General features: G+C 39.3%; 1 protein-coding gene across 1 annotated transcript in view; it reads left to right on the top strand.

Moving 5' to 3' along the window:
- The window catches only part of DMD (dystrophin), a 2,715,231-nt gene that overhangs the window by 2,475,455 nt on the left and 214,591 nt on the right, over nucleotides 1–25,185 (top strand). Inside the window, exon 63 of the mRNA XM_055122927.1 lies at nucleotides 22,677–22,737. Coding sequence (XP_054978902.1) covers nucleotides 22,677–22,737 — 61 coding nt within the window. The remainder of the gene's footprint in view (nucleotides 1–22,676; nucleotides 22,738–25,185) is intronic.

Genomic DNA, 25,185 nt, shown 5'->3' with positions numbered 1-25,185 from the left:
AAGAATTATTTTCTGCATCTAACACCTTGCAGATATGCAGGCTATGCCTTGGTTGAATGAACCTTGGCTGTTTTAAAAAATGATTCCCGCTCTCATATGGCAGGAAAGCACTCTCTCTAGTGCCTAATATAAGTGCTGAGAAAGTCATGGGCTTCTTAAAAGAAAAGCCATGAGCGTCTTAAGAGAAAGTGAAGAATTGTCTCATTCTGTCACTTGACTGGTGTTTCTTCAATGACCATTATATGTAAAACTCTGTTCCAGGTCCTAGAGAAACTGCCAAATATAAAAGAAAATCTCTCTCTTATGAACTTTAAATTTTAATAAAAGACAATCAGGCCATGATAAATTTGATGAATAAAACAGGTTAAATGGGCTAAAGGTGATATGGTAAGGCTACTCTTTAAGTGAGGCAGTCAAGGTGATAAAACTTGAGCAGAGGAAGAAGATCAGGCATATATGAGATAAAGGAAAGATTAAATGCCATGGTCCCCTTCTTATAACAGCTGAGGATCAAGGAGACTATCATATGACTGAAGCCAGAGAACCAAGATGCTGAGTAGTAGGTGGTTTTGTGGGGAGCTCTCATGATACAAATCAGGTATAGAGTCATAACAAATGTGGTTTAAAATCTGTAGGGTTTTAAAATCTGTAGGGTTTAAAATCTGGACTGGAACTATGCATGCACTTGAGCCATGCAACCCTGGTTCAATCCACAGCACTAAATATGGCCCCCCAACTGCTATCAGGTATGACCCCTGAGCACAGAGCCAGGAGTACTCCCGAGCACCATTGTGTGTGTGTGTTCCTACGAAATAACAGAAAGTTTTGGATTTGTTTTTATTTTTGCTTTTCATGTTATGTGATGTAGTCCTAAGGACTTACTCTTGACCTTCTTGTTGAAGGTCAGGGGACAATATGCGGTGCCAGAGACTGAACCTGGCTCTATTGCATGCAAGGGAATTAATGTAACCCCTGTATGATCTCCCTAGTGCTTGATTTTTTTCTTAATAGCAAAGGAAAATTTAGGAGGATTCTGATCTAAGAAGAGACATAATATGATTTACTTATTTTGCCTATAGTATTTACTTACTGTGCCTGTAGCATTTATTTATTCATATTTATGTATTTATTTTTCCACAATTTTATAAGGCACTATAATTTACAAAATTATTCACAGTTGAGTTTTATACATACGATATTGCAGCATCGATCCCACCACCAGTTTTCCTAGGTTCCTTCCCATACCCCATGCCCTCTCCAGTCTGCTCACTTGACAGGCATCTTTCTAATTTGGGTTGTTAAAGTTTGGGTCTCTTGATTTCAGTGGTGTTGACTCTGTGGTTTGGACATTTGCCTCTATCATTCCTTAAAACCAACTTTTTACCTGACTCCCCTATCTTGGCCCCTGTTGCTTCTCATCAGTCTCCTCTCCACCTTGCCTCCACTTTTTCTTTCCTTCTTCCTATACTATGGGCCAAGGTTGATCAAGGCATTCTCCTTTTAAAACTTGCATTCCCTCATCCAGTTATTCTATCTCTGTTTTTTTTTTCACTTTTTGGGTCACACCTGGCAATGCACAGGTCTTACTCCTGGCTCTGCACTCAGGAATTACTCCTGGCAGTGCTCAAGGGACCATATGGGATGCTGGGAATCGAACCCGGGTTGGCTGCGTGCAAGGCAAATGCCCCACCCACTGTGCTATCGCTCCAGTCCCTCATTCGATTATTCTAATTACCACATATGAGTGATATCATCCATAATTTTGACCTTCTTCTGGCTTAGTTCATTTAACATGATGTCTTCCAGTTCCATCCATATTGCCACAAATTGCACAAATTGATTTCATCATTCCTCACAGCTGTATAGTATTCATGTATTTATTAACAAACATTAGATACTTGGAATATGAAGATGAGAAAATCCAATTCTTGGCCTTGGGACAATCAAATTCTAACCAAAAGAGGCAGGTCTATACTAACAAAAACTCATGGATTTCTATAGTAGTTGTAAATAGTGGTTATTGTCAGAAGAGTGGAAAGAGGACGGAAGTCTATAGGGCTGGTAAATGACAGGTTCTATACAGATGAGATTGATGCACATTGTCACTGAGACTACATGTAAATTCAAGGGAGAAACTATTTTATCAGGTAGGTACCTAACAAAGAACGATTATAATTGCTTAGCCTTTAATTTCACTTGGCTGGTGTCACAAGATGTCTTCAGTGAGGAGAATGTATTTTCTTTTTTATTCATCCATTTGGATACAATAAATAGTCCCCTTTTCAATTTTACATGTAGCTTCCTTACAGAACTTTTGTCAAAAAAAGAGATTTCTTTTGTACATATAACAATATAAATACAGGTTTTCAAGAGTGAAATATGTTTTAATGAGTTAGAAATAGGCAGAAGAAAGAGAAAAATCATTGAGGTATTTGTCAACATACAGGCAATTTCACTTCGAAGAAGAAAATCTGAGCAGGAAAGTTCTAGGGAAAATAGAAAAGAAATGGAGAGGAATGGGTTCATTTATGATTTAAATTAAGGGCAGAGTGGCTTATTTTTAAAAGGTAAAATGTGGGTTGGTATTGTGCAATTTCACATAGGCTAGCTATCAAGTTAAAGACATTAATTCCAAAGACTTGGTTCAGGATTTCTAGAGCAGATACACTATTAGAAGTGCTGGAGAGAGAGGGAATGTTTTGAGCCTAATCATCAGTTCTTTCTGAAGCCCACCACAAAATCTCACTTGTGCTATGGAAAAATTGCCTTGTTGTCTCATGAAAAAATAAGACTAAAGGTTTATTTCTTTAACAAGATATTAAATAGCTTTGGTTCAAATAATTTCTCCACCATGAGCCAGCCACACTAATTCAGATAGAAAAAAAATAATTTGGATTATGCAAATTTTAATTTAAAAATAAATAAAATTATAAATTCAAACAAAAATGTCTTTCTAAAAATACTGAGTTTTTCACTTTGACTTCTAAGTAATATCAATATAAAATGATGAAACATGGTTGACTTTCATAGTTGACACCAACATCAAAATGCCAAAATGCAAGGTTTGTCGCCTCTCATTTTTTTCTACTTTTAGAACTATATGAAATGTTGAAGTGTCAGGAAATTGCTGTGAAAGGAGAAGTAGGGATTAGTTACTGTAGTTGTTCCCTATGCACACACTTCAGTAGTTAACTGTAAAGTTAACTCAAGAACCATGGATTCCCTCATTTGCTGTTTTCCCCTGGAATTCCTCATACTGTCAGTAAATTAGCTTATGGCATAGCTAACCTGAAACTCCCTACATTAATGATTATGATAAGAAAATTTAGAGAAATTTTTAAAAATGAGCACTTTTTTCTGACCATTGAGGAAGAATTTTATATGGATTAAGCTGTTCCATGCAACACTTAAAATGCGGATTGCTGTCCTCACTTCTTAGATACAAAAACAGACTAGAGAAGGTTGGTAAAATATTTAAGGTCATACTGATAACTACTGTGGTTGATCATCTTCAGATAATGGACTTCAAACTTGAGTAAGTGGCAACCCAAAAATATCATCTACATAAAGAGTCTAATGCCTAGTACTCTTTACGTGATAGAGAAAATGGCTAGTAACAAAAAAAAAAAGAAATCAAGGTGGGGAGAAGAGAATGCAAAGTTGTGAGTGAATCAGCAGCAGGGTTTTAGTTATATCAGTCATAAAAGTGAGGAGTATAGTCATATATCCAAAACACAAGTTGACAGGCAGCAGTGGAGTAGAGGGTGGGATGGGGAGGGAATCTGGAAACACTGGTAGAGGGAAGTTGACACAGGTAGAGGGATTGGAGGGATTGGAGGGATTGGATGCCTAAAGCTCAACTATCAGTAGAATCATGGCTCTTTAGTAACAAATTTTAAAACTTACACTGTAATTTTAAGATAGTATTATAAACAAAATGTGTAAAATATCTCTAATGCTTATTTTAATAAAATACTGAAATAATAATTTAAAAAGTGGGAAAGACTTTGATTTGGCCTTTTGCTACTTTGCAATCTCTTTGATCCCTGTCTCCTCCTCCTGGCACCCTGCTCTACCTGAAAATTCTGCTAGCACACTGCATTCTAGGATACAGGATGACTGGATTTGACTTCAAGTTCTGAGTTCATTGCCAGTTTGCTCCAGATTAATTGGGTTTTGAAGCCTGCAGTGAAGAATCAGGGGCCATGTAGGGCATGTTCTCATGGCAGATCACCAGAGCACAAGAGGACCAGATATTGGCCGTACCAACCCTGCTGAAGTTCTATTGGGACTTCAAGTGCAAGTCAGATGGTTAGATGTACACTCTAGGGGCTGGGAAGCACAATCTGCCCACCATGAGGCTTGGCTATGGTAGAGTTTTGATTCTCTCACAGGAAAGCATTGAGACCGAAATTTAATCTTTTCCTACCTTTTATTCCTTCCATTGCTATCAAAGTTTTTGTTCTTTCTCACTCTTACCTTGCTTTGTAAATGGATATACATCCCATCTCTAGTCATTTGTTTTTTAATATCTGACTTGCTGTCTTCTGTCTTGGGTTTCACATTTTACTTTCCTTGAAATTTCCCAGGTGCCTAATACAATGCCATTTGCGCAGAGAGCATTCAGCAAATAGTGTTCACTGCATGCCATCTTTTAGGAGCACATCTGGAGGAGGCATCTGGCAATGTTGCACCAACTTGTTAGGAACTGAACTAAAAGAGGACTAAAAGATGGTAGTCACCTTACCTGGAAGGAAGTTCTGTGGTAATACAATCTTTCAGTTATGCTTGAAATTATTCGGAAATTCCATGAGTGTATGCCCATCATGACTCTGTATTTATAACGAGACATATCCTCCTACATCTTATTACCTTAGGAGGCTTGATTTTTTTTCTAATGCTCCAAGTAATAACAATGAGTTTCTTAAAGTTGTGACTAAGTCTTTTTGAAGGAAACTGCTTCTCTGGGCAATTCTTCTGTTAGTTGCTAGACTTCGTGTGACTGCACAACCAGCAGCACTAGATATTAGATACTGTGTTTATCCTTGCAACTCAATCACCTTGCCAAGTAGTTTATTATGAACTCTTGGCTTTCCAGATCAAATGTAAGCCTGATACTCTAAATGACTTGGCAATCTACTGACAAATCCCATGGTGTGGTATTCTGTTCACCATGTGTGATGGTCTCAGAGCTCAGTGTTATCTGTCTGACAGCTCATATAATATTTACAGGGTGCTATTCGTGAGGAATTTTAGTTAGCCATAAAGATTTTCACAGCTATGGCAGACATTAGAGGTCTCATTCATCACTCTTGTGACCTTCCCCTCTGGAATGTAGCCCATCTGTCTCTGCTGTTGAAATCTTTATGGAAAATCTGCCCATCTTTGAAAGTTTAGCAAGTGATCTTAAAGTTTTCATTGAATCTTTACTTTTGATATATGATAGAGACATAAAAAGCACTATTCTTACTTTAATTTTATGTTTTAGTGTTAAATTTAACTTGGCCTTCAGTTAAATGACAGAAAACTTACTTGTGCTATAGGAACTTTGCATCACATCAAAATAAATGGGAACCATACAGAAAATAATTGTAGGGGCCGGTGCGATAGTACAGTGGGTAGGGCATTTGCCCTGCATGCTGCAGGCCCAGGTTCAATTCCTGGCATCCCATATGGTCCCCCAACACTGCCAGGAGTAATTCCTGAGTGCAGAGCCAGGAATAACCCCTGAGCATCGATGGGAATGACCCAAAAAGCAAAAAACATTCACCAGAAAACAATTGTAATGAGGGAAAATTGTATATATATAACATATATGTATACATTCTGTATTAAAGGCTACATTAAAATGCAAATGCTATGCTCCATCTTGAATATGACCCCCAAAGTAAAATGGTTGAAAATAGGTTTCTGTGTAATTTAATAGTTTTAAGACCATAAACAAATTTCATAAATCAGTTAATTGAATGAACTTATTCGCAGAAGAGGAGGATGATAAACCCTCAGATGTACCCTCTTGTCACTGATATTCTCCTTCCATATGCAACTTTGAAAATGCTTCGTTAGGCCCTAAATCAGTGATATCCCCCATCTATACCCTCCTTCAACTTTTTTGATCTGGTTCAGCCTTCACCAATCTTATAAGGTAGTCCTGTTGAGATAACAGTGAACTTGTAACCAACTGTATCTTCTTCACATCTATACCTTTAGTCCATTGGAACCTACCATGCTTGAATCTCACAACTGACTATTCTCTTTGTGTTTCATCTTATTTTATTCTACTTTCTATACTGTGTTTCTTTAATAGATTTTTGTGGCCACATCATGTGGGAATATACCCCAAAATAGGTTCTTTTGTGTACAGCCTCCTTGTTTAGAGACCAGTCATGAGACTGAAACGATAGTATAGTGGGTAGGGTGTTTGCTTTGCACACGCTCACCCAGATTCAGTCCCCAGCACCCCATATGTTCCTCCGAGCCCAACAAGAGTGATCCCTGAGTCAGAAGTACACTCTGAGAACCACTGGGCATGTGCCTATCACCCCACCCCCCAAAAAAGAGACCAACTAATACCAAGGCCTCAACTATCATCTAGAACTTAAGTTCTTTTCCTTACACTTGAATTTCAAAGAAAATGGTTTTCACAAGTTTTTAATTTATATATGTAATTTATCTAAAATTCACCTTCTACCTTATTTTTTTGACCAGTGACCAGTAGCTACACTTTAGAACAGTAGAATCATCTGTGATTTCTTTTTATTTATTTATTTATTTATTTATTTATTTATTTATTTATTTTTAATGAATCACTGTGAGGTTCAGCTACAGACTTACAAACTTTCGTGCTTACAGTTCAGTTATACAATGATCCAGTACCCATCTCTCCACCAGTGTCCATTCTCCACCACAAATGATCCCATTATCCCTCCCCAACCCCAACCCCATACCCTCCACCCCACCCTGCATCTGTGGCAGGGCATTTCCTTTTGCTCTCTCTCTCTCCTTTTGGGTGTTGTGGTTTTCAATAGAGGTATTGAGTGGCCATCATTTGGTCTATAGTCTACTTTCAGCACACATCTCCCATCCTGAGCGGGACCTCCAAGCACCCCGTACTTGGTGGTCCCTTCTTTATCTGACCTGCCTCTTCCCCCAGCATGTGAGGCCGGTTTACAAGCCGTGGAGAAATCCTCCTGGTACTCATCTCTACTATTCTTGGGTGTAAATCTCCCATTCTATTACTTTATATTCCACAAATGAGTGCAATCTTTGTCTGTCCCTCTCTGACTCATTTCACTTAACATGGTACTTTCCATGTTGATCCACTTATATGCAAATTTCACAACTTCATTCTTTCTAACAGCTGCATAGTATTCCATTGTGTAGATGTACAATGTTTCTTTAACAAGTCATCTGTTCTTGGCACTCGGGGTTTTTCCAGATTCTGACTATTGTAAACTGTGCTGCAATAAATATATGAGTGCAGATATCTTTTCTACTATACTTTTTTGCATATCCTGGATATATTCCCAGAAGTGGTATATCTGGGTCAAATAGGGGCTCAATTTCTAATTTTTTGAGAAGCATCCATACTGTTTTCCAAAAGGGTTGAACCAGTTGGCATTCCCACCAGCAGTGAAGGAGAGTCCCTTCCTCCATTTCTTAATTTCAATGAATATCCAACTGACTTATGAACTATCTTTGAAATTCTACTCTATAATGTATCATATATAGTACCATAATCTTACCTTTTTCTATACAGGCCATACCCAGTGGTTTGAACTTGGGGTCTGGCACATACTAGACATAATCTATACCACTTTAGTTATTTTCTGGCCCTTCTTTCTATCTTTTTATTATGATAGTCTATTTACAAATAGTAGTATCCAATTATGTCCTATAGTATCATATATGAACTAATCTATTCATTGATGATAATGAATAGTAGACAAATGGTCTAGATCGGAGTGATAAGTTAGGCAGATGCAATTGGTCTAGGCTGATAGAAGTAGAAACAAGTAGCATAACCTGAGGCAGGCAGATAGTGTTCAAAGATATTTCTCTCTCTGCCACATTTTAGACCATATGTACATTAGTAGTAGTTAGGGGTGGATACAAGGGTTAAAGATAAATGCTGCTCAGTTGAACCTAAAACATTGATTCTAGGATTATCATCATTCAAGTAGTATCCGATAGATATGCAATCATGGTTATTATTTGCATGGCAAGTGGAATTTAACATAGAAATAATGTATCTGTTTCTCGTATTTTGACTCATCAGCATTTTGGTAAGTGAGCTATCATTATTTCCATGTTGCATATAAAAAATAAAAAGAGGGGATAACGACTTCCCTAAGAGTAATGTAGAGTCAGGACTCAAAGTCAGTCCTGAATCTGTGCTACAGAGACTTTCTGCTTGATCCAAATACCTTTCAAGGCATGGGGTGTGTTTGAGGTGGGGTAGCTCCAGGTGACACTCAGGGATGTGTTTTTCAGAGGGTCATCTAGTGTGGAGCATTGAACCTAGGATCTCACATATGCAGCATATGTGCTCTAGCCCTTTGAGCTATCTCCCCGCCAAGGTTTCACATTAAGATAGAAAGTCAACCTGCCAAGTCCCTTTTTGAGTTCAAAATCTTACATTAGCATATTCTGTTTCTGGAGTTGCCCTCATCCCAGCTTGGAGGCCTACTTTTATTCCTTTGCTTTGGAGAACACTTTTGTTATCTCCTCTCTCATGTTTCCTAAATAATCTATTTTATTTATCCAGAAAAGTTTATACTGTAGGGCCAGGGTGATCACTCATAGCACTAGAGCACATGCCTGGCATTTATACAGCCCGCAAGTTTGATAACCCATTCTGCGTGCTCCCACTAAGTACCACCAGGTATAGCCATAGTGGTCCCTTAGCATTTACTAGGGTGGCCCTGATTGGCCCCGGCACTGCTGAGTACGAGCAGCACCACACTCGAAGGCCCTAGTATCAAACCGTCCAACCTGAACAGCCAGGCCAAGTATCTCCTGGAGTGGGCCCTGGGCCCCGTCAGCACTAGCTGGGAAAATACCCAAAAAATTGCAATTGGAGGAAAAGGGGGTAGAGGGATATGTTCTCAAATAATCCACTATCAGACTGAATAAATAGCATGCCTGAATAAATAACATGCCAACTAAATGCCATTGACTTGCAGAAAACGGATTTTTCTCTCACTACTTAGATCAATGAAGAAAGACTCCTGCTGGCAGGAGTGCAATTTATATGAAATGCCTTGAAAATATTCACAATCTTTAATCAAATAAATATACTTCTAGGAATTTTGCTTAAGAAAATGAACAAAACTATGTGCAAAGGTTTATCAACAAAGATGTTCATTCATAGCTTACTTATAATAATAAAAATCTGAGAACAACCTAAATATTCCCAAAGAGAGGATTTCTTCAATAAACCATGGAGATCATTAGTGGAATACTGTTCAGCCATTCAAAATGTGTCATAAACCAGCAAGCCCACTCTTAAGTATTCACCTTAGGGAAATGAAAACTTATGCTTGCACAGAAACCCTTACATGAATGTGATACTAGATTTATTCATAATTGCCTAATGCTGTAAATAGCCCAGATGTTGTTTAGCAGTTAAATGGGTAACTTAGGGAGCTGGAGCTATAGTACTGTGGGCAAGGCATTTGCCTTACAGGCGACTGACTCGGGTTTGATCACGGGCATCCCATAGAGTCCTCTGAGCCCACCAGGAGTGATCCCTGAGAGCAGAGCCAAGAGTATGCCCTTAGTAGCTCCTGGTGTGCCCCCTAAAAGTTAACAATGGCCCACCTATACAATGGTGTGTAATCACTGCGTAATAATTGCCACCACAATATCATCACATGCTGCTTTTTTTAGCCCTAAAGTTAGCTTATAACCTATTAAAAAGCTTCATATAATGATCATACACCACTATCGTTTTTGCAAAAAGCACTGTAGCACTGTTGCACTGTGATCCTGTTGTTCATCTATTTGCTCGAGTGGGCACCGGTAACGTCTCTATTGTGAGACTTGCTGTTACTGGTTTGGGCATGTAAATAAATCTTTCACCTTTTTTGCAAAAAAAGTGCATAAAATCTGTAATGAGTATGCAGAGAAATACGGTACTTAGAATTTAAAATTCCTGACACATCTAGCAATATGGATGAGTCTCAAATGCATTGTGCTGAGTAGAAGGAATCACTCTCAAACAGTTCCATATGCATGATTCCATTTGCATGACATTCTGGGAAAGGCAAACTATGAGCAGAGCACAAGTCAAAGGTTATCAGTTGCTGGAGGTGAAGGAGTAGTTGGCCACAAGGCAGAAGGAAATTTAGGGGAGGTAAGAGAACTTTTCTGCCTCCCAAGTTTGATGAATTGTGGCATGTATTAAAATTCACAACTATTTCTACGGAAAAATAAGTTTGCTATATGTAAAATTGTAAAAACAAACATCAGTTGTAAAAGAATATATGAGAGTGTGGGAAATCATTCACATATTTTCTTCTACAGTGTATTTTGTGTGCAAAAGGAAATATAGAAAACGATGGTTTTTTTTTGTTTTTGTTTTTGTTTTTTGCTTTTTGGGTCACACCCGACGATGCTCAGGGGTTACTCCTGGCTCTGCACTCAGGAATCACCCCTGGCGATGCTCGAGGGACCATATGGGATCCTGGGAATCGAACCCGGGTCGGCCGCATGCAAGGCAAACGCCCTACCCACTGTGCTATCGCTCCAGCCCCAGAAAATGATGTTTTTAATATTTGGATTTTTTAAATAGACATGTATATATTTTGAAATGACTTCCATGAAAATATTCACGAGTTCTACCTGGGTGGGTGGTGAGAATACTAGGTATTTTCATTTTTCAAATGTCTATTTTTACTGTGTTCATGGTTCTAATTTTTGGCAGTCAAAAAAAAGCCATTTGGGGCCATAAAAATAGTACAGGAGTAAGGCACTTACTTTGCATGCAGTCAACCCCAGTTTGAGTCCCTGGCAACATGTATGGTCCCCCCGGTGGTTCACCAGAGCTCACTCCTTAGCACAGAGTTAGAAATAGGCCCTGAGCACTGCAATGCGTGGCCTTCCCTTCACCCCACCCCTGACCCCCCAAAAGGAAAACCATTTTCAAACAATGAACAGCCTGATGCAATAGGTGACGCCTAAGCGGAGCCAGGAGTCATGAGCAGCCAGAGGTTGTTCCGGTGAGTGGGAGTGCTTCAATCAGAGCAAGTTTGGCTGCATGTCACAAGAAATACATCACAACAACTTCCGCCAAGCAGGAGTTTATGAGGTTCCCATCGAGAAATCCCAAATGAGCTGGAATGGCAACTGCATTTTTATCAGGAAACCAAATTTCGCCTCTTTCAGACCCATTCTTAGTGCATGGCTTCTGTAGCGTGAGTTGTCAGGACCCTGCCCATATCCCCTAAGGTATTCCACGCGTGCATGCATGCTAAAAGTAGACTTCCAATTACACAGACTTGTGACTCTGCCTTCAAGGCCTTCGCTGGCCATTGGAGTCTGCAGAGCAGCGCAAGGCACAGGCCAGAAGTGCTGTGAAGTTAATGAATCCCCCGATTCCAGGAGTAGCCCCCAAGCAATAGTAGATAAATTCTCTGGTTCCGTCACCCCTGAGGTAGAATAATTCTGAAGCATGCTCTACACCAGAGCTTCCCAAACTATTTTGGCCTCTAGCCCCCTTTAGAGGCAAAAGAATTATTGTATCCTCCTGAAAGTCTACCTTCTCCTGTGAACAAACACAGTGGGATCTCATTCTACCTATGCATTGAAGCCCGAGCCACACTAGTCCCCAACATTCCCAGAGCAGTATGTCGGCCACGGTCAATGGACCTCCCTTCCCTGCCACTTCTGGCTCCTGTTCTAGTGCTTCTAGAATCACCAAATCCCTTTGCCTCACATCTTTATCCCTGTGTCTGCTTCTGAAGCCTTACAGCCAACAGAGCTCCTATTCTGATTATTACCTCCTACAGAATGTCACTCCTGCATTCTAGACAGGGAGAAAGAGGCTGGGAAAATTGTCAAGAGCTGTCTCAGTTGAGTGATCCACTATTCTGGGGGGAGGGGGAGTGGGGGAGGTTGAACCTCACCTACTGGTGTGCAGTGAGCTTGAACTGGGATTCGTCACATGCAAGACAAGAATCTTACACACTGTACTATTTTTCTGGTCCTGGAAAAAAGTCCTTTTATTTTCATTTTGGGGCCACACTTAGTGGTGCTCAGGCTCTGCATTCATGGAACCATATGAGGTGCCAGGGACTGAATCCATGTTTCCTGCTACATGCAAGGCTAGTGCGCTACCCACTGTTCTATCTCTCCAGCCCCCAAATGAGTCACTTTTAAAAAATTTTATTTTATTGAATCACCATGAGATACAGTTACAAGCTTTCATGTTTGAGTTACAATCATACAATGTTCAAACACCCATCCTTCCACCAGTGCACATTCCCTACCACCAATCAAAAGAGTCACTTTTAAGGAGCTTTATGAGAGGGAAGCCTTGCTCAGTGAGCCTCAGCTGACATTAATAGACTTTGGGAACGTCTCAGTACCCAACAGTTAAAAGTTCTGTGAATAAGTAGCAAGGAGTATAGCTCAGTGGCAGCGTGTTTGCCTTACATGTATGAGGACCTGGTTGAGTTCCTGGCACTCCACAGAATAAAATGAAAGAAACTGTTACTGAAGAAGAGAGGAGGTCTAATTTGGGCATCTATATCTGTAAGTAAATGCAGGAATTTGAGTGCATGGAGGAGCAGTCAGGAAGTGTAAGCAAGGATTGACAGGAAGAAAATTGGAATATGAAAGGGACTTAGATTCCAGAGCAGGCATTTAAAAATTAGCTTCTACAAAGGAGGACTATGGAATGTTTTGTTTATTTTAGAGTAAATCTAAAATGTATTTTATTGATTGATCATAGACTTACAACACTATACAATTTTAGCAGGTTAGCTTCACACCTTGTGCATGTATAATACTCACCAACACAGTCCCAGAGATATCCCATCACCAAAAAGCCTCTTCTTCTCATCCTTCCCATTAACATTTACCAGAGATTTCACAAGGCTAGGAGCTTTATCGTCTCCAGACAGCAGTTGGTTTGCTTTAATTATTTGTATTTACATATCAGATTTTTAAGTAAGCAATAGTCATGGCAGCAAGAACGTTCCATCTCTGCATATTGTGCTGCATTAACTGAGACATGAGAGGAACATAATAAAAGCTAAAGTGATATTGGTTTAGTAGCAGCCTAATAATACAGTAGCCCTTCTCCGTGACTCCACTCTTTTCTTTTTTAAATTTTTTTTTTTGCTTTTTGGGTCACACTCGGTGATGCTCAGGGCTGACTCCAGGCTCTGCACTCAGAAATCACTCCTGGCGCTGCTCGGAGGACCATATGGGATGCTGGGAATCGAACCCAGGTCGCCCGGGTCGGCCACGTGCAAGGCAAATGCCCTACCCGCTGTACTATCTTTCCAGTCCCTCCGTGACTCCACTCTTCATACTTCCTTGCTTCACTCAGTCCTGGCAAGCTGACTTGCAGTGACTGAATGGGAGCTTCTGCTAAGGCTCAGTCAAGGGTAGCCAAGATAGGAGAGAAGTGGGATGATTCACTAACAACCAGTTGTTAGTGAATCACTGGTTGTTAGTGAATCACCAATGCTGATTCCTTGGACTCTTTGTGCTTGTGTTGTTTGAGCAACAGTCCTGTCACATGTGCTTCTTCACCCAGCACACGTGTGCACATTATTCTTTCTGAGAAGGTGGGAGCAGGGAACTCCCTCCCTATCTTTCTGGGTTCAAGTAATAACTCTTTCCTTGCCCCTCACACCTCAGGGTTTGGTAATGAATCCCTCTTGTATTAATATTATCCCTTGTGTTTTCTTCGTACCTTTAACACACCTTTGAGATAAGCTTTGAAAATTAACTTTGAGGGGCTGGAGCGATAGCACAGTGGGTAGGGCGTTTGCCGGGTTCGATTCCCAGCATCCCATATGGTCCCCTGAGCAGCGCCAGGAGTTAATTCCTAAGTGTAGAGCCGGGAGTAACCTCTGTGCACCGCCGGGTGTGACCCAAAAAGCCTAAATAAATAAATAATAAATAAAATTAACTTTGATAAACCTGATTTGTGTTAGCCATCTTTTTCATTCCAGAACCCTGACTGGTACACAATCCCAGTACAGTTCTAAAAACCCACCTTCAACTGGAGAGATCATACAGTGTTTAGGACACTCGCGTGAGTGCCTACCTGATTGAGTTGCTAGCATCACACATGGTTCCCTGAACCCCACCAGGTGCAGCCCTGGAAGCTCTGGGTAGCTTGGGTGGTTTCCCACACTAAAGTGCCCAAACATCACCACATCCTTGGGTCTTGAATTAAATCACCAACTCAATTAGCCTAGAATTACTGGGAGGGACTCCTTGGCCTTCTGAGAACTGGTTGGGAGACCCAAAATAAATACAATAAGTCGAGTAAGCTCAAAATTCCATACTTGAGAGATAGCTCAAAGGAATAGAACACATGCAAGAGGTTGGAGTTTAATCTCTAGATCCACATTTTCCACCTAGCATCCCTGAGCACTGTTGGTATGACCCCCAAACAAAATCTTATCCATTTGTATAATAAAGTTCTTCAGAGCATGTTCAGACAAGGACATCTTTCTCCATCCCCAATGCCAAGAATGGAACTGAACCCTTATGTGTGTTCAATTGATGTTGGAATATTAGGAGTGTCAAGACTAAAATGATTGCAGTATGGTAGTAACTGCATTTGTCTTATTTATTGTATTAGTGTTAGTACTCTGCATAGTGCTTAGTAGGTACTTTGTACCAAAGTGTTACAGGGTGAGTAAAGTGATATTGGGCATTTTTTGTTTGTTTGGCAATTAAAGTCTTTATTTTGGTCTTTCTGATGAGAATGGTTTCTTTTTGCACTTTTTGGAATTGGCATTTTGGAACTGATCAGATGATTTAATGTAGACATCTAGAACAGCAATGACATAAAGAAGGAATTTTTTTTTCTTCCTTTCCTTTTTTGTTGTTTATTATTATTATTATTTTTAGTGAATCACCGTGAGGGTACAGTTACAGGTTTACACATTTTTGTGCTTGTGTTTCCGTCATACAATGTTCGAGAACCCATCCCTCCACCAGTGCCCATTCTCCACCACCGATGAACCCGGTATCCCTTCCACCCTCTAATCCCATCCCTCCCACCCCGCCTCTGTGGCAGGGCATTCCCTCTTGTTCTCTCTCTCCTTTTGGGTGTTATGGTTTGCAATAGGGGTATTGAGTGGCCATCATGTTCAATCTATAGTCTACTTTCAGCACACATCTCCTTTAAAGAGGGAAATTTTGAATAAGATAAAAAGCAAATGTTTTTAAGCATCGCACAAGTATGGTGAATTCAAAAGAGCTTCTCTAGGATGTGATAATGATGAATTTGTTCAAGCAGTTCCTGGAAAGTCATTTGGTGGAAATCACAGAAAGGGTAAAGTTAGATGTCAGATATAGTGTAGAAACTGGGAGTAAATGATATTGCATTCCTTTTAAAGATGCATTTACTCCGTTTTGAAAATATTTATAGACTACTTGTTATGACAATGCATGATAAAATACCATAAAGTACAAACACTAGACTACAACTAGACCTAGTTATAATCCTGGAAGCATTCCTGACTAGATGCATGATATGAGTTTAACAAATATTTCTGAGCCTCAATTTATTCACATGATGGAATGGCATTACCTAATGCGGTCTTTAGGAGGATTATATTAAGGAACACACAGTGAAGGATAGATAATAGATATATACTATATTTGTTTTCTTCATTTCATTACTCATCTGGCTCCAGTTCAAATAATAAACCCAAATTTTAAGATCTGTTGAGTAACTGACTGAGGACCTTAGACATGCTATTCCCTATGATTGTAGCTATTTCATCATCTGAAAAATGAAAACAATACCTGCTTCACAGATAAGTGTTGAAAAAATTGCAAGAGATTATGTGTTGTGCCCCTAAATGGTTTTCTTGTCTCCTCACTAACTCCACCTCTATACCTTCTTCTAGATCATGAATTATCAGTTGGAGTAACAGGAATCCCAAGTGGGTAAAAAGTTTCTAGGAACATATGCTACATCTATGCCATAAAAAATTCATGTGTGTAGAGAGGATAGGGCAATTAAAAATATAAAAAGATTCCTAAAGGAGATAGTGGAAAAATGGTTGATAAACATTGTTCTACATTAGTGGTTTTTAGCTGCCAGTCTGAAGAAATTTCCTCCTGGTCTGAAAAACAGAATTATTGCCACTGAGCCAAAATTATTTCCACTCAAAGGTTAGAGCACATGCTTTGCACACAAGTCCTGGATTTTATCCACAACACTTCAGTTCCCCAGCCACAGCCAGGAGTGATCTCTGAGCACAGTACCTGGAGTAGCCCCCCAATCACTTCTAGGAGTGACCCCCAAATTAAATTGACAGCCACTTAATGCATGGTCCACCTGGATGCATTTTTATTTTTATAAAATGAAAGTTGAAAACAATACACCATGTACTATTGTAAATAATGTAATTTTTAAAATATCTGCCTTAACAATTTTCAAATTAAACCTGTTTTCACAGGTCCACAGGTACTAAAACTACTGCCCTAAAGTAGCTTTCGATACAGTGTGTCCAGAAAATGTTCTGGGATTTTTATAATAAGAGCAGCCAAGTGCCAGTGGCTAGTTGATTCTCCCTAATATATATTTAACCCCAGATGTGAGATTTCTATTATGTCCCCATTATAAAAGTAATCATGCTTATTTTATGACCAACCCCCATTTTCTCTGATACAACGGTATTGTCAAACTCCTGACCCACTGTAATATATATGTGTATGTATATATATGTGATTAATGAATGCATTTGGGGTCTGAATTCCAGAGAGTGCTCTTTTGGCATGGTTCAAGTAACATTAGCATTCTTTTTAATTTTCTGATTAGACCCCTGTCAATTAAATAGGGCTTAGCAACAGGGTGTATCTCTTGGCACATTCTGTTCATCATGCATTAAAAAATGATTGAAATAAGAAATTCTCATCAAGAGTGTGGTCTGTGTTTGTGATTTTCAAAACCACCTTGGGCACAATATTGAGTCCTGTCACCTCGAGGGAGGAAAAGCATTTGAAGGTAGATCTGCTACCCTTTCTTGTTCTTAATAACACACTGCATCTGTAACACAAGAAGGGAATTCACAGGTCTGTTTTGGAATAAATAAACTCATGTGTAGTTTGCTATTTAAATTCAGTAGACAATACCCCATGGTGCTGGTGCCGTATGATAATGGATGATTTTTACACTTGAGAATCTGAATCACAAAGCGTCATTGGGATCACACATAGTGGCTATGGAAACATCTGTCTAAGAAAATACCAAAGGACATCACAGTGTCATATAAAAACTATTTGCCAATATATCTGCATTTGATGGGCCACTATAAATGGACATATCGCGCATAGAAGATGTGTGTGTCTATTACATAGACTAGCTTTGTCAAAAATGACAGGCTTGCACTGGTACACTGCGATAAGGAACAGCTGTTGTTGATGTCCGCACTGCTTCAAGAAAGAAAATGATAATTCTAGGACATACTTATGAGAGGTACCATAGATTTCATCAACCTTTGAATATATGAAAGTCCTGAATCATTTGGCAGCCCCAAGTGAAATTGGTGGCAAACCTTTAACAAGTTCTTGAGAAGGAGCGCTGACTCTAATGGAATGCCATCCAATTGTGTGTTGTTCTAAAGCAAGTAGTTCCAGTGTGCGTGTGTGTGTGTGTGCACGCACACACACTTGCCTCTGTTTATGGAGGTGGGAGAGGGTTGCAGGGAAATGAATGGGGACTGGCATTGGCTGTTGTTATTTTCCATTTTGTTATTACATCTAGGACATTCTTAGTACAAAATTTGAAAGTTTCCATTAACTGCAAAACTATTGCTTAATTGCATTTATGAACTATGAGTCAAAGGAAGAAAGCACATCTTTCAACAGAAATAATCCACTCAGTCTCACCATTGACTACTATCTTATGAAACATAAGGGAAAAGTAGTTTTTCTTTTAAAGTGTTGTGATTTCTATATATATAACTTACAAACTCAACCTCAAAAATTTAAAGTCACAAACTCCAATTTTATAAAAGCTTAAAATTTCAGTCTGGACTCAGAAATTTTTATAATCATTTTTTAAAATCTTTTTAGCTATTTACTTTGAGTGTATTCTGACCACTCATCTGACAGTTCACTGAGAATTTTGTTTCTTTTTCATATTTACTAATGAAAAGCCAACTCAGATTATTTGTGGGGGTCTTGTCATTTGCTCACCAGATAATCCTTTCCCTCTGCCTCTCACTAGACTTTCTGCTTGATGATGGTTCTGATTAGGGATAGAGCCAATGTCCTGGCTAGATGTATGTTGACCCCACAGCATCCTTCCTTCTTTTTTTAAAAATTTTATTTTATTAAATCACCATGACAAAAGTTGCAAAGCTTTCAGGTTTAAGTCTCAGTCATATAGTGATCAAACCCCCATCCCTTCACCAGTGCACCTGTTCCCCCACCAAGAACCCCAATATACCCCCTCCCCCCACACCTGAGTGGCCAATGATCTTCACTTTATTCTTTCTTTACTTTGGATACATTCAATATTTCAACAGAGAACTGATTATTATTATTTGGAATTTTCCCCCAACAATCAAACCTGCTGAAAAGGCTTCATTTGATAGTTTGTTTTCCATTGCTGAGAATGAAGATTATAGGAGGTTATTATAGGTTTTGGATTTCTGTTGTTTTAGCTTAGCTCACAGTCTAGATGCATTTCTATGAGTCTCTGGGTGCCAAAATGGGTTAGTAGACCTCTTGGATCATAGACTTTAAGGAGCACAGGGGCCGGCCGTGTAATGCATGGCTGCTCCGGATCTCATCTGGGCCAAGGGCGTGCAGGTAACACCCCCATCCCATGATCTCTTGCACGCCACGTCACAATAAGCAAGTACCTCTGGGTTGTGAGTCTTAGAAGATGGCGGACGCCACATGGGCGCTGCTACTCCTGTCGCTGCTATCATCCCCGTAGAAAGAAAGTGTTGGGAGAGAGAATCCTTCCCCCTCCCCGGTCGGCTTGTAGTCATAGCTCAGCTCACAGACTAGATGCATTTCTATAAGTCTCTGAGTGCCAAAATGGGTTATTAGACACCCTGGATCACCAGATGAGATCCGGGGAAGCCGCGCACGACACAGTCGGCCCCTCTGCTCCTTAAATACTATGATCCAGGAGGTCTACTAATGCATTTTGGCACCCAGAGACTTATAGAAATGCATCTAGACTGTGAGCTGAGCTATGACTACAAGCATCCTTCTTTCTTATTTTTTAATTTTTTTTTTAATTTTACTGAATCACCGTGAGATAGTTACAAGCTTTCATGTTTGGGTTACAATCTCACAATGATCAAACACCCATCCCTCCACCAGTGCACATTTCCCACCACCAATATCCCGGGTATACCGCACCGTCCCCACCCTCCCCCTGCCTCTATGGCAGACAATATTCTTCATACTCTCTCTCTCTACTTTTGGGCATTATAGCTTGCAACACAGACACTGAGAGGTCATCATGTTTGGTTCATTGTCCACTTTCGGCATGCATCTCCCATCCCAAGTTTCCTCCAGCCATCATTTTCTTAGTGATCCCTTCTCTGTTCCATCTGCCTTCTCATCTCCACTCATGAAGCAGTCTTCCAGCTATGGGGCAATCCCCCTGACCCTTGTATCTACTGTCCTTGGGTGTCAGCCTCATGTGATGCTACCCTACACTCCACAAATGAGTGTAGTCCCTCCATGTCTGTCTCTCTTTCTGACTCATTTCACTTAGCATGATACTCTCCACATTTATCCATTTATAATCAAATTTCATGACTTCATCTCCCCTAGCAGCTCATAGTATTCCATTGTGTATATGTACCAAAGTTTCTTTAACCAGTTATCTGTTTTAGGGCACTAGGGTTGTTTCCATATTTTTGCTATTGTGAACAATGCTGCAATTAATATATAAGTACAGATATCATTTCTACTGTGCACTTTTGCATCCTCAGGATATATTCCCAGAAGTGGTATTGCAGGGTCATATGGAAGCTCAATTTCTAGTTTTTGAAGGACTGTCCATATTGTTTTCCAGAAAGGCTGGACCAGTCAGCAAGCATCCTTCTTTCTACAAGATGTCCAGGAATAGTGTCAAAAATCCAAAGTGACTCTTTTCCTAGCAGAGGGCATGTCTACAATCCCAAAACTCAGAATTTCCAGGCCGTTTTAATGATAAGGAACTGAGGAAAAGAGACTTATAAAATAAGACATAAATACCCCAGAAAAATAGTACAGGGGTTAGGACACTTGCCTTGCATGTTATCCCTAGCATGGCATATTCTTCCTTAAGTACCGCAAGGACTGACTCCTGAGCACAGAACCAGATGTGAGCACTAAGTACTTCACGGTGTTGCCCCCAAGCAAAAACAACAAAACAACAAAACAGGGACTGAAAATGATGATAAAGAACTTAAAAAAATGGGAGAGATAGTACTAAGCCAAAGGTGCTTGCCTTGCATGCAAACAATCCTGGTTTGATCCCTGGCATCCCTTAGTCCCCCGAGTATCACCAGGATTAGAGCACCCCCAAGTCCAGAGTCAGGAGTGGTCCCTGAGTACCACTAGGTTTAGCTCAACCTCCCTTCCCCCAAATGAATTAGAAAAGGATGATAAGGAAAATATGGGACCTTAGCCCATATAGATCTGTAAGCAAACATTAGTCCTGTCCTGGTTTTAGCCATTCATTCATAGGTATAGCAGTGAAGCCAGGGCCAGCAGGACCAAACACTCCGTGGAATATTCTTCTGCCTTCTCTGATGCTACGATTTGAAGGAGGTTTCCTTAGTAGCCAAGGGCCATAATTCTCCACCATATTTCCTTCTAGGGGACATGTGGGATTTTTGGTTCCCTAAAGTGTTGGGCTCTGATTAGGTAGGCCAGTGAAGTTCTCAGCCCTTAATTACTCTGTAAACCAATCTGAGCAAGAGATGAAAAACTGACAAGTTAGGCAGAGAAATGAAGAAGTCAGGGGTAGACAAAGGAAAAAGGGAAATACAATAGGGAAGCGGGTTAGAGAAAGGAGGATCGGGAGACTGAAGGTGAGGGGCTGCATCAGAACAGCAGATAAATGTCACCCCTATTAAAAATCTGCCTGCCAAAATTAAAAGGCATAATTAGAAGCTAAATACAAAGCCATGTACTTTATCTTTTAATGACAGATCACCAAAGTACAAAGCAGCCTGTCTGGTTGAAGTTTGGGTGATTCGATTCCTCTATTACTCCATATAAAACAAAGAATCTGTAGTTTCATTACCTTTAAATTGTCTGGCAGTGAGTGAAGTTAACTTTTATTAGAAGCTGTTCTTTCCTATTATACACTGTAGTCAAAGATATATTAGCTCTGGTGTTTTCTTACATCTCAATACTCTGGAGTGAATTTACTGTGAGACTAATTTAGAGCAGAGTTTTTCATAGGAGGAGATAATGGTCAGCATCAGCTGTATTTCAAATTATAATCATGATGAAAATACCGGCAAAGAATGGACAGAGACATAAAATTGCTTGCTGTTTATAAGAATGCTTCCTATATTTATGTTCCCGATAATAATCTGTGTCTCTTAAAACTCTAACTTCTTAAAATTCTATTCTGGTGAACATTTTAATATTGAAGAAATGTTACCATTCCTACTAATATAATTTTTTCTCTTAAAGAAAGCACCTACATATTAAACAGTATGCAAGCAGTGTTTTTAGATGTTCTACTTGGCAAAGAGAAAACTCTATAACTTAAGTATTTAAATTACAGTTTTAAAATGATTGATTAGTCTAATACACAATAAAGTCATTATAAAATAAATTCCCAGGATGTGAAATTTAATTTCACCTATAGGATTCATCACTCATCACCAAAGGTTTATTATACCCTGGTATTGGGTGATACTCTCTCACTTTTGTTTCAGTTTTCTAATCAGTTCATGCTGGTCAGCTGACAATTTGAGGCACCAACTAAAAATATAATTAACAAATGAAATTGGATTGTTTAAACCAAATGGAGAGAAAATAACAAGCATATCAGAATGATAAGACATTTAGTACTTTTGTTTCAGGAACTTCAAATATAAATATATCACAGAGGGATGTTTGAACTGCTAAACTAATAAAACTCAGTCAGTCAAATAGTATAAGATACTGAGAAGCAGTAACAGGAGTGCTGTAAGAAAAGCACCCAATGGAGACACAGAAGAGAAAACCTGTCAGTCTACTCATTCACTTTCTTATCTGTTCTATAAGTTCAGCAAGAGAACATCCACACCCCCCCTTTGCATTTATCTTTGTGCCTGAATGAGTTCAATTTCACTTAGATTAGGATAGAAACTTCAGAACAGCAGGTTAATCCGTCCTGCCTTCATGGGCAACTGAGCAAACAGACCAATATCAGTGTAAAATTGTAATTCTGGAGATTAATGTTGTCTTTCCTGTTTGCAGTGAGCTTGACCTCCTTGTCTTCTTTTTTTCTTTTTCAGCTTCTGTCCAGGGTCCCTGGGAGAGAGCCATCTCGCCAAACAAAGTGCCCTACTACATCAAGTAAGTGGCAAGCGCTGTCTGAAAGGATCTTTTATTGGGACAAATCCACATTTTTACTAATTATTTTTAAATGCAACCTTAGCCGTTTATTCCTATAACACTTCATTCTGTCTTCCCCAGGGAAGCTTAGTCTGTTGGCTCATGCTAAAATTAACGCTGAAAATTTGTTGAGGCAATTGGGACCTGTCTTTAGGAAAAATTCCTTTTTCTTTCCCTGTATGATTGGAGATCATGTGCATTTTCATAGAACAAAAAGGCACCAGTCATAGGATTGATTGGGGGATTGAATATGCATACACTATTTCTACTAGTTATTGAGGGTTTTCCCACATATTTTTGATATATGGAAGATTTATGTGTCCATACGTATGTACTGTTTTTGGTGAATGAATTTTTGTGCCCAAAAGGCAATCAGCAGCAATCCCAGATTTGTGAGACTGAGATATTCATTCTAGATATATGGAACTCAGCATTTTTCACATAACAACAACAGAATTACACTGTTTTCTGGGGTCATTTATGTCAATCAAAGGCATGCAGGTGTTCTGAAGCATCTTCTCCATGATGCACGTAAAATACAAATTATGATGCATTGGGTTGACATAGAAGAGAGAGAAGAGAGGATATTGAATTATTATGACACCCTAACAGTCTCTCATTGATTGAGCAATAGAGCCAAACTTAAATTTAACTTTGAATTGGCTACCACACCAACCATTAAAATTAATCATATTCCTAAAATAGTCTCCCAATAGTCCCTGTATTCTTTTAACATCCTTCTGCCATGAATCTGAGAATATTCAATGTTTTTCCCCTTTTTGGCCTGCCATCTTTTATTGAGTCTGTTTTTATTCTTCTGCTGCCCATCAATTCTTCATAATTCAGTTCTAAAGCAATAACTGCAGCTCTAGATCTTCATTACTACAGTTCTCAGGAAATTTGATTTCATGCCTCAATTTTGTTAACTCAAAAGAATGGAAACTAAGGGGAATCTTTGGTTTTCAAAGAGAGACACATCCTTCAGCAGAGGCTTGTCTTACTACCTTTTCCCAGTCGAGACATCTCCACATTTTGAAACTTTCCTTTAATATGCTTGATCCTGCTTTATTAATTTTCTGATTTTGAAATCCCATTTTATTATCTTTCCTACATACAGTAGTCACCACAATAGCTTTATACTTATTTTCCTTCACCCAATGTGTTAAGTAATATTCTGATTAATATGTGCACTATTGCTTTATTTTCACTGTATTACATCTGTATTATGGGGCCATTATGTTTGGACTCTTCACAGTCATCTTCTGCATCTCTGTTCAGATCATCATGAATATTCATTTCTCACCAAAGCTTGAGACCTTCTATTTCTTCAACCCACTTACAAACGTCTCACTTTGTCTAATTCTATGAGCTAAAGTAAAGTCTCTCATATAATGGATAATGTTTTAGGACCACATAAGAATATAAAATCTCTAAGTCATTGTTCTCCAACGTATTACCTCTTTGGGAGATAATGTCTCTTGGAGCTTGCTAGAGCCCACCCCCATTCCCTAAATATGTATCATCTCCTTGATATTACGTCACCTATAAAAGATCTCAGGATGGGGCTGGAGCGATAGCACAGAGGGTAGCCTGTTTGCCTTGCATGTGGCTGACCAGGGTTCCATTCCCAGCATCCCATATGGTCCCCTGAGCACCGCCAGGAGTAATTCCTGAGTGCAAAGCCAGGAGTAACCCCTGTGCATCGCCAGGTGTGACCCAAAAAGCAAAAAAAAAAAAAATCCTAGGATATTGCTTTGAGGAAGTGAAAATTAATTCAGTCTAAAAAATAAAAAATGAGAAAGAATTCTGAGAAGCAGTACTTCCTCTTGTGAATTAGTAGCTTCTTGCTACTTCTTGATAGAAGTTGAGAGCACCTATTCTCATTGTCATTTTATGTGCCCAGTGCTTCTTCACTGATTTGAAAATCATAGTGACATAATTGATAAGGACACAGATCTACAAATAAGAAAATATAAGTTCTTGTCCTGAATCTGCCATTTGTTGAGTGTGTGAATTTGGACAAGTCATTTATGCAAACCTTGGTGGCTTATCTTTTATAAAATAAGTTGCACTAGATGATATCAAAGGTCCTTTATTGCTTTAAGACTCAAAGGTCACACAAACCATGGTGTTGTCCATATTCAAAACCCAAGATCTCAGCTTTTTTCTGAGAATTTCAACTTTAAAGCTTATGTATTATAGTTATTAAGATAATATTCTTAGCTTTTAAAACCATAGGAATTCTATTTCTTTCTCTGTCTAATGAGTTTCACATATGCCCTCTTTACCCTCCCCAATATCCCTAGATATCTTTTTAAAGACCACAAGTATTGGTATATAATTTCGGACTATTATTCCTCCTGGTTTAATACTAAGATACATAGGACACTAGATGGGAAAAATTAGTAA

The sequence above is a fragment of the Sorex araneus genome, chromosome X (assembly GCF_027595985.1).
Source record: "Sorex araneus isolate mSorAra2 chromosome X, mSorAra2.pri, whole genome shotgun sequence".
Lineage (NCBI taxonomy): Eukaryota > Metazoa > Chordata > Mammalia > Eulipotyphla > Soricidae > Sorex > Sorex araneus.
The sequence above is the reverse complement of the archived record's forward strand: the minus strand, read 5'-3'. Positions and strand labels throughout refer to the sequence as shown.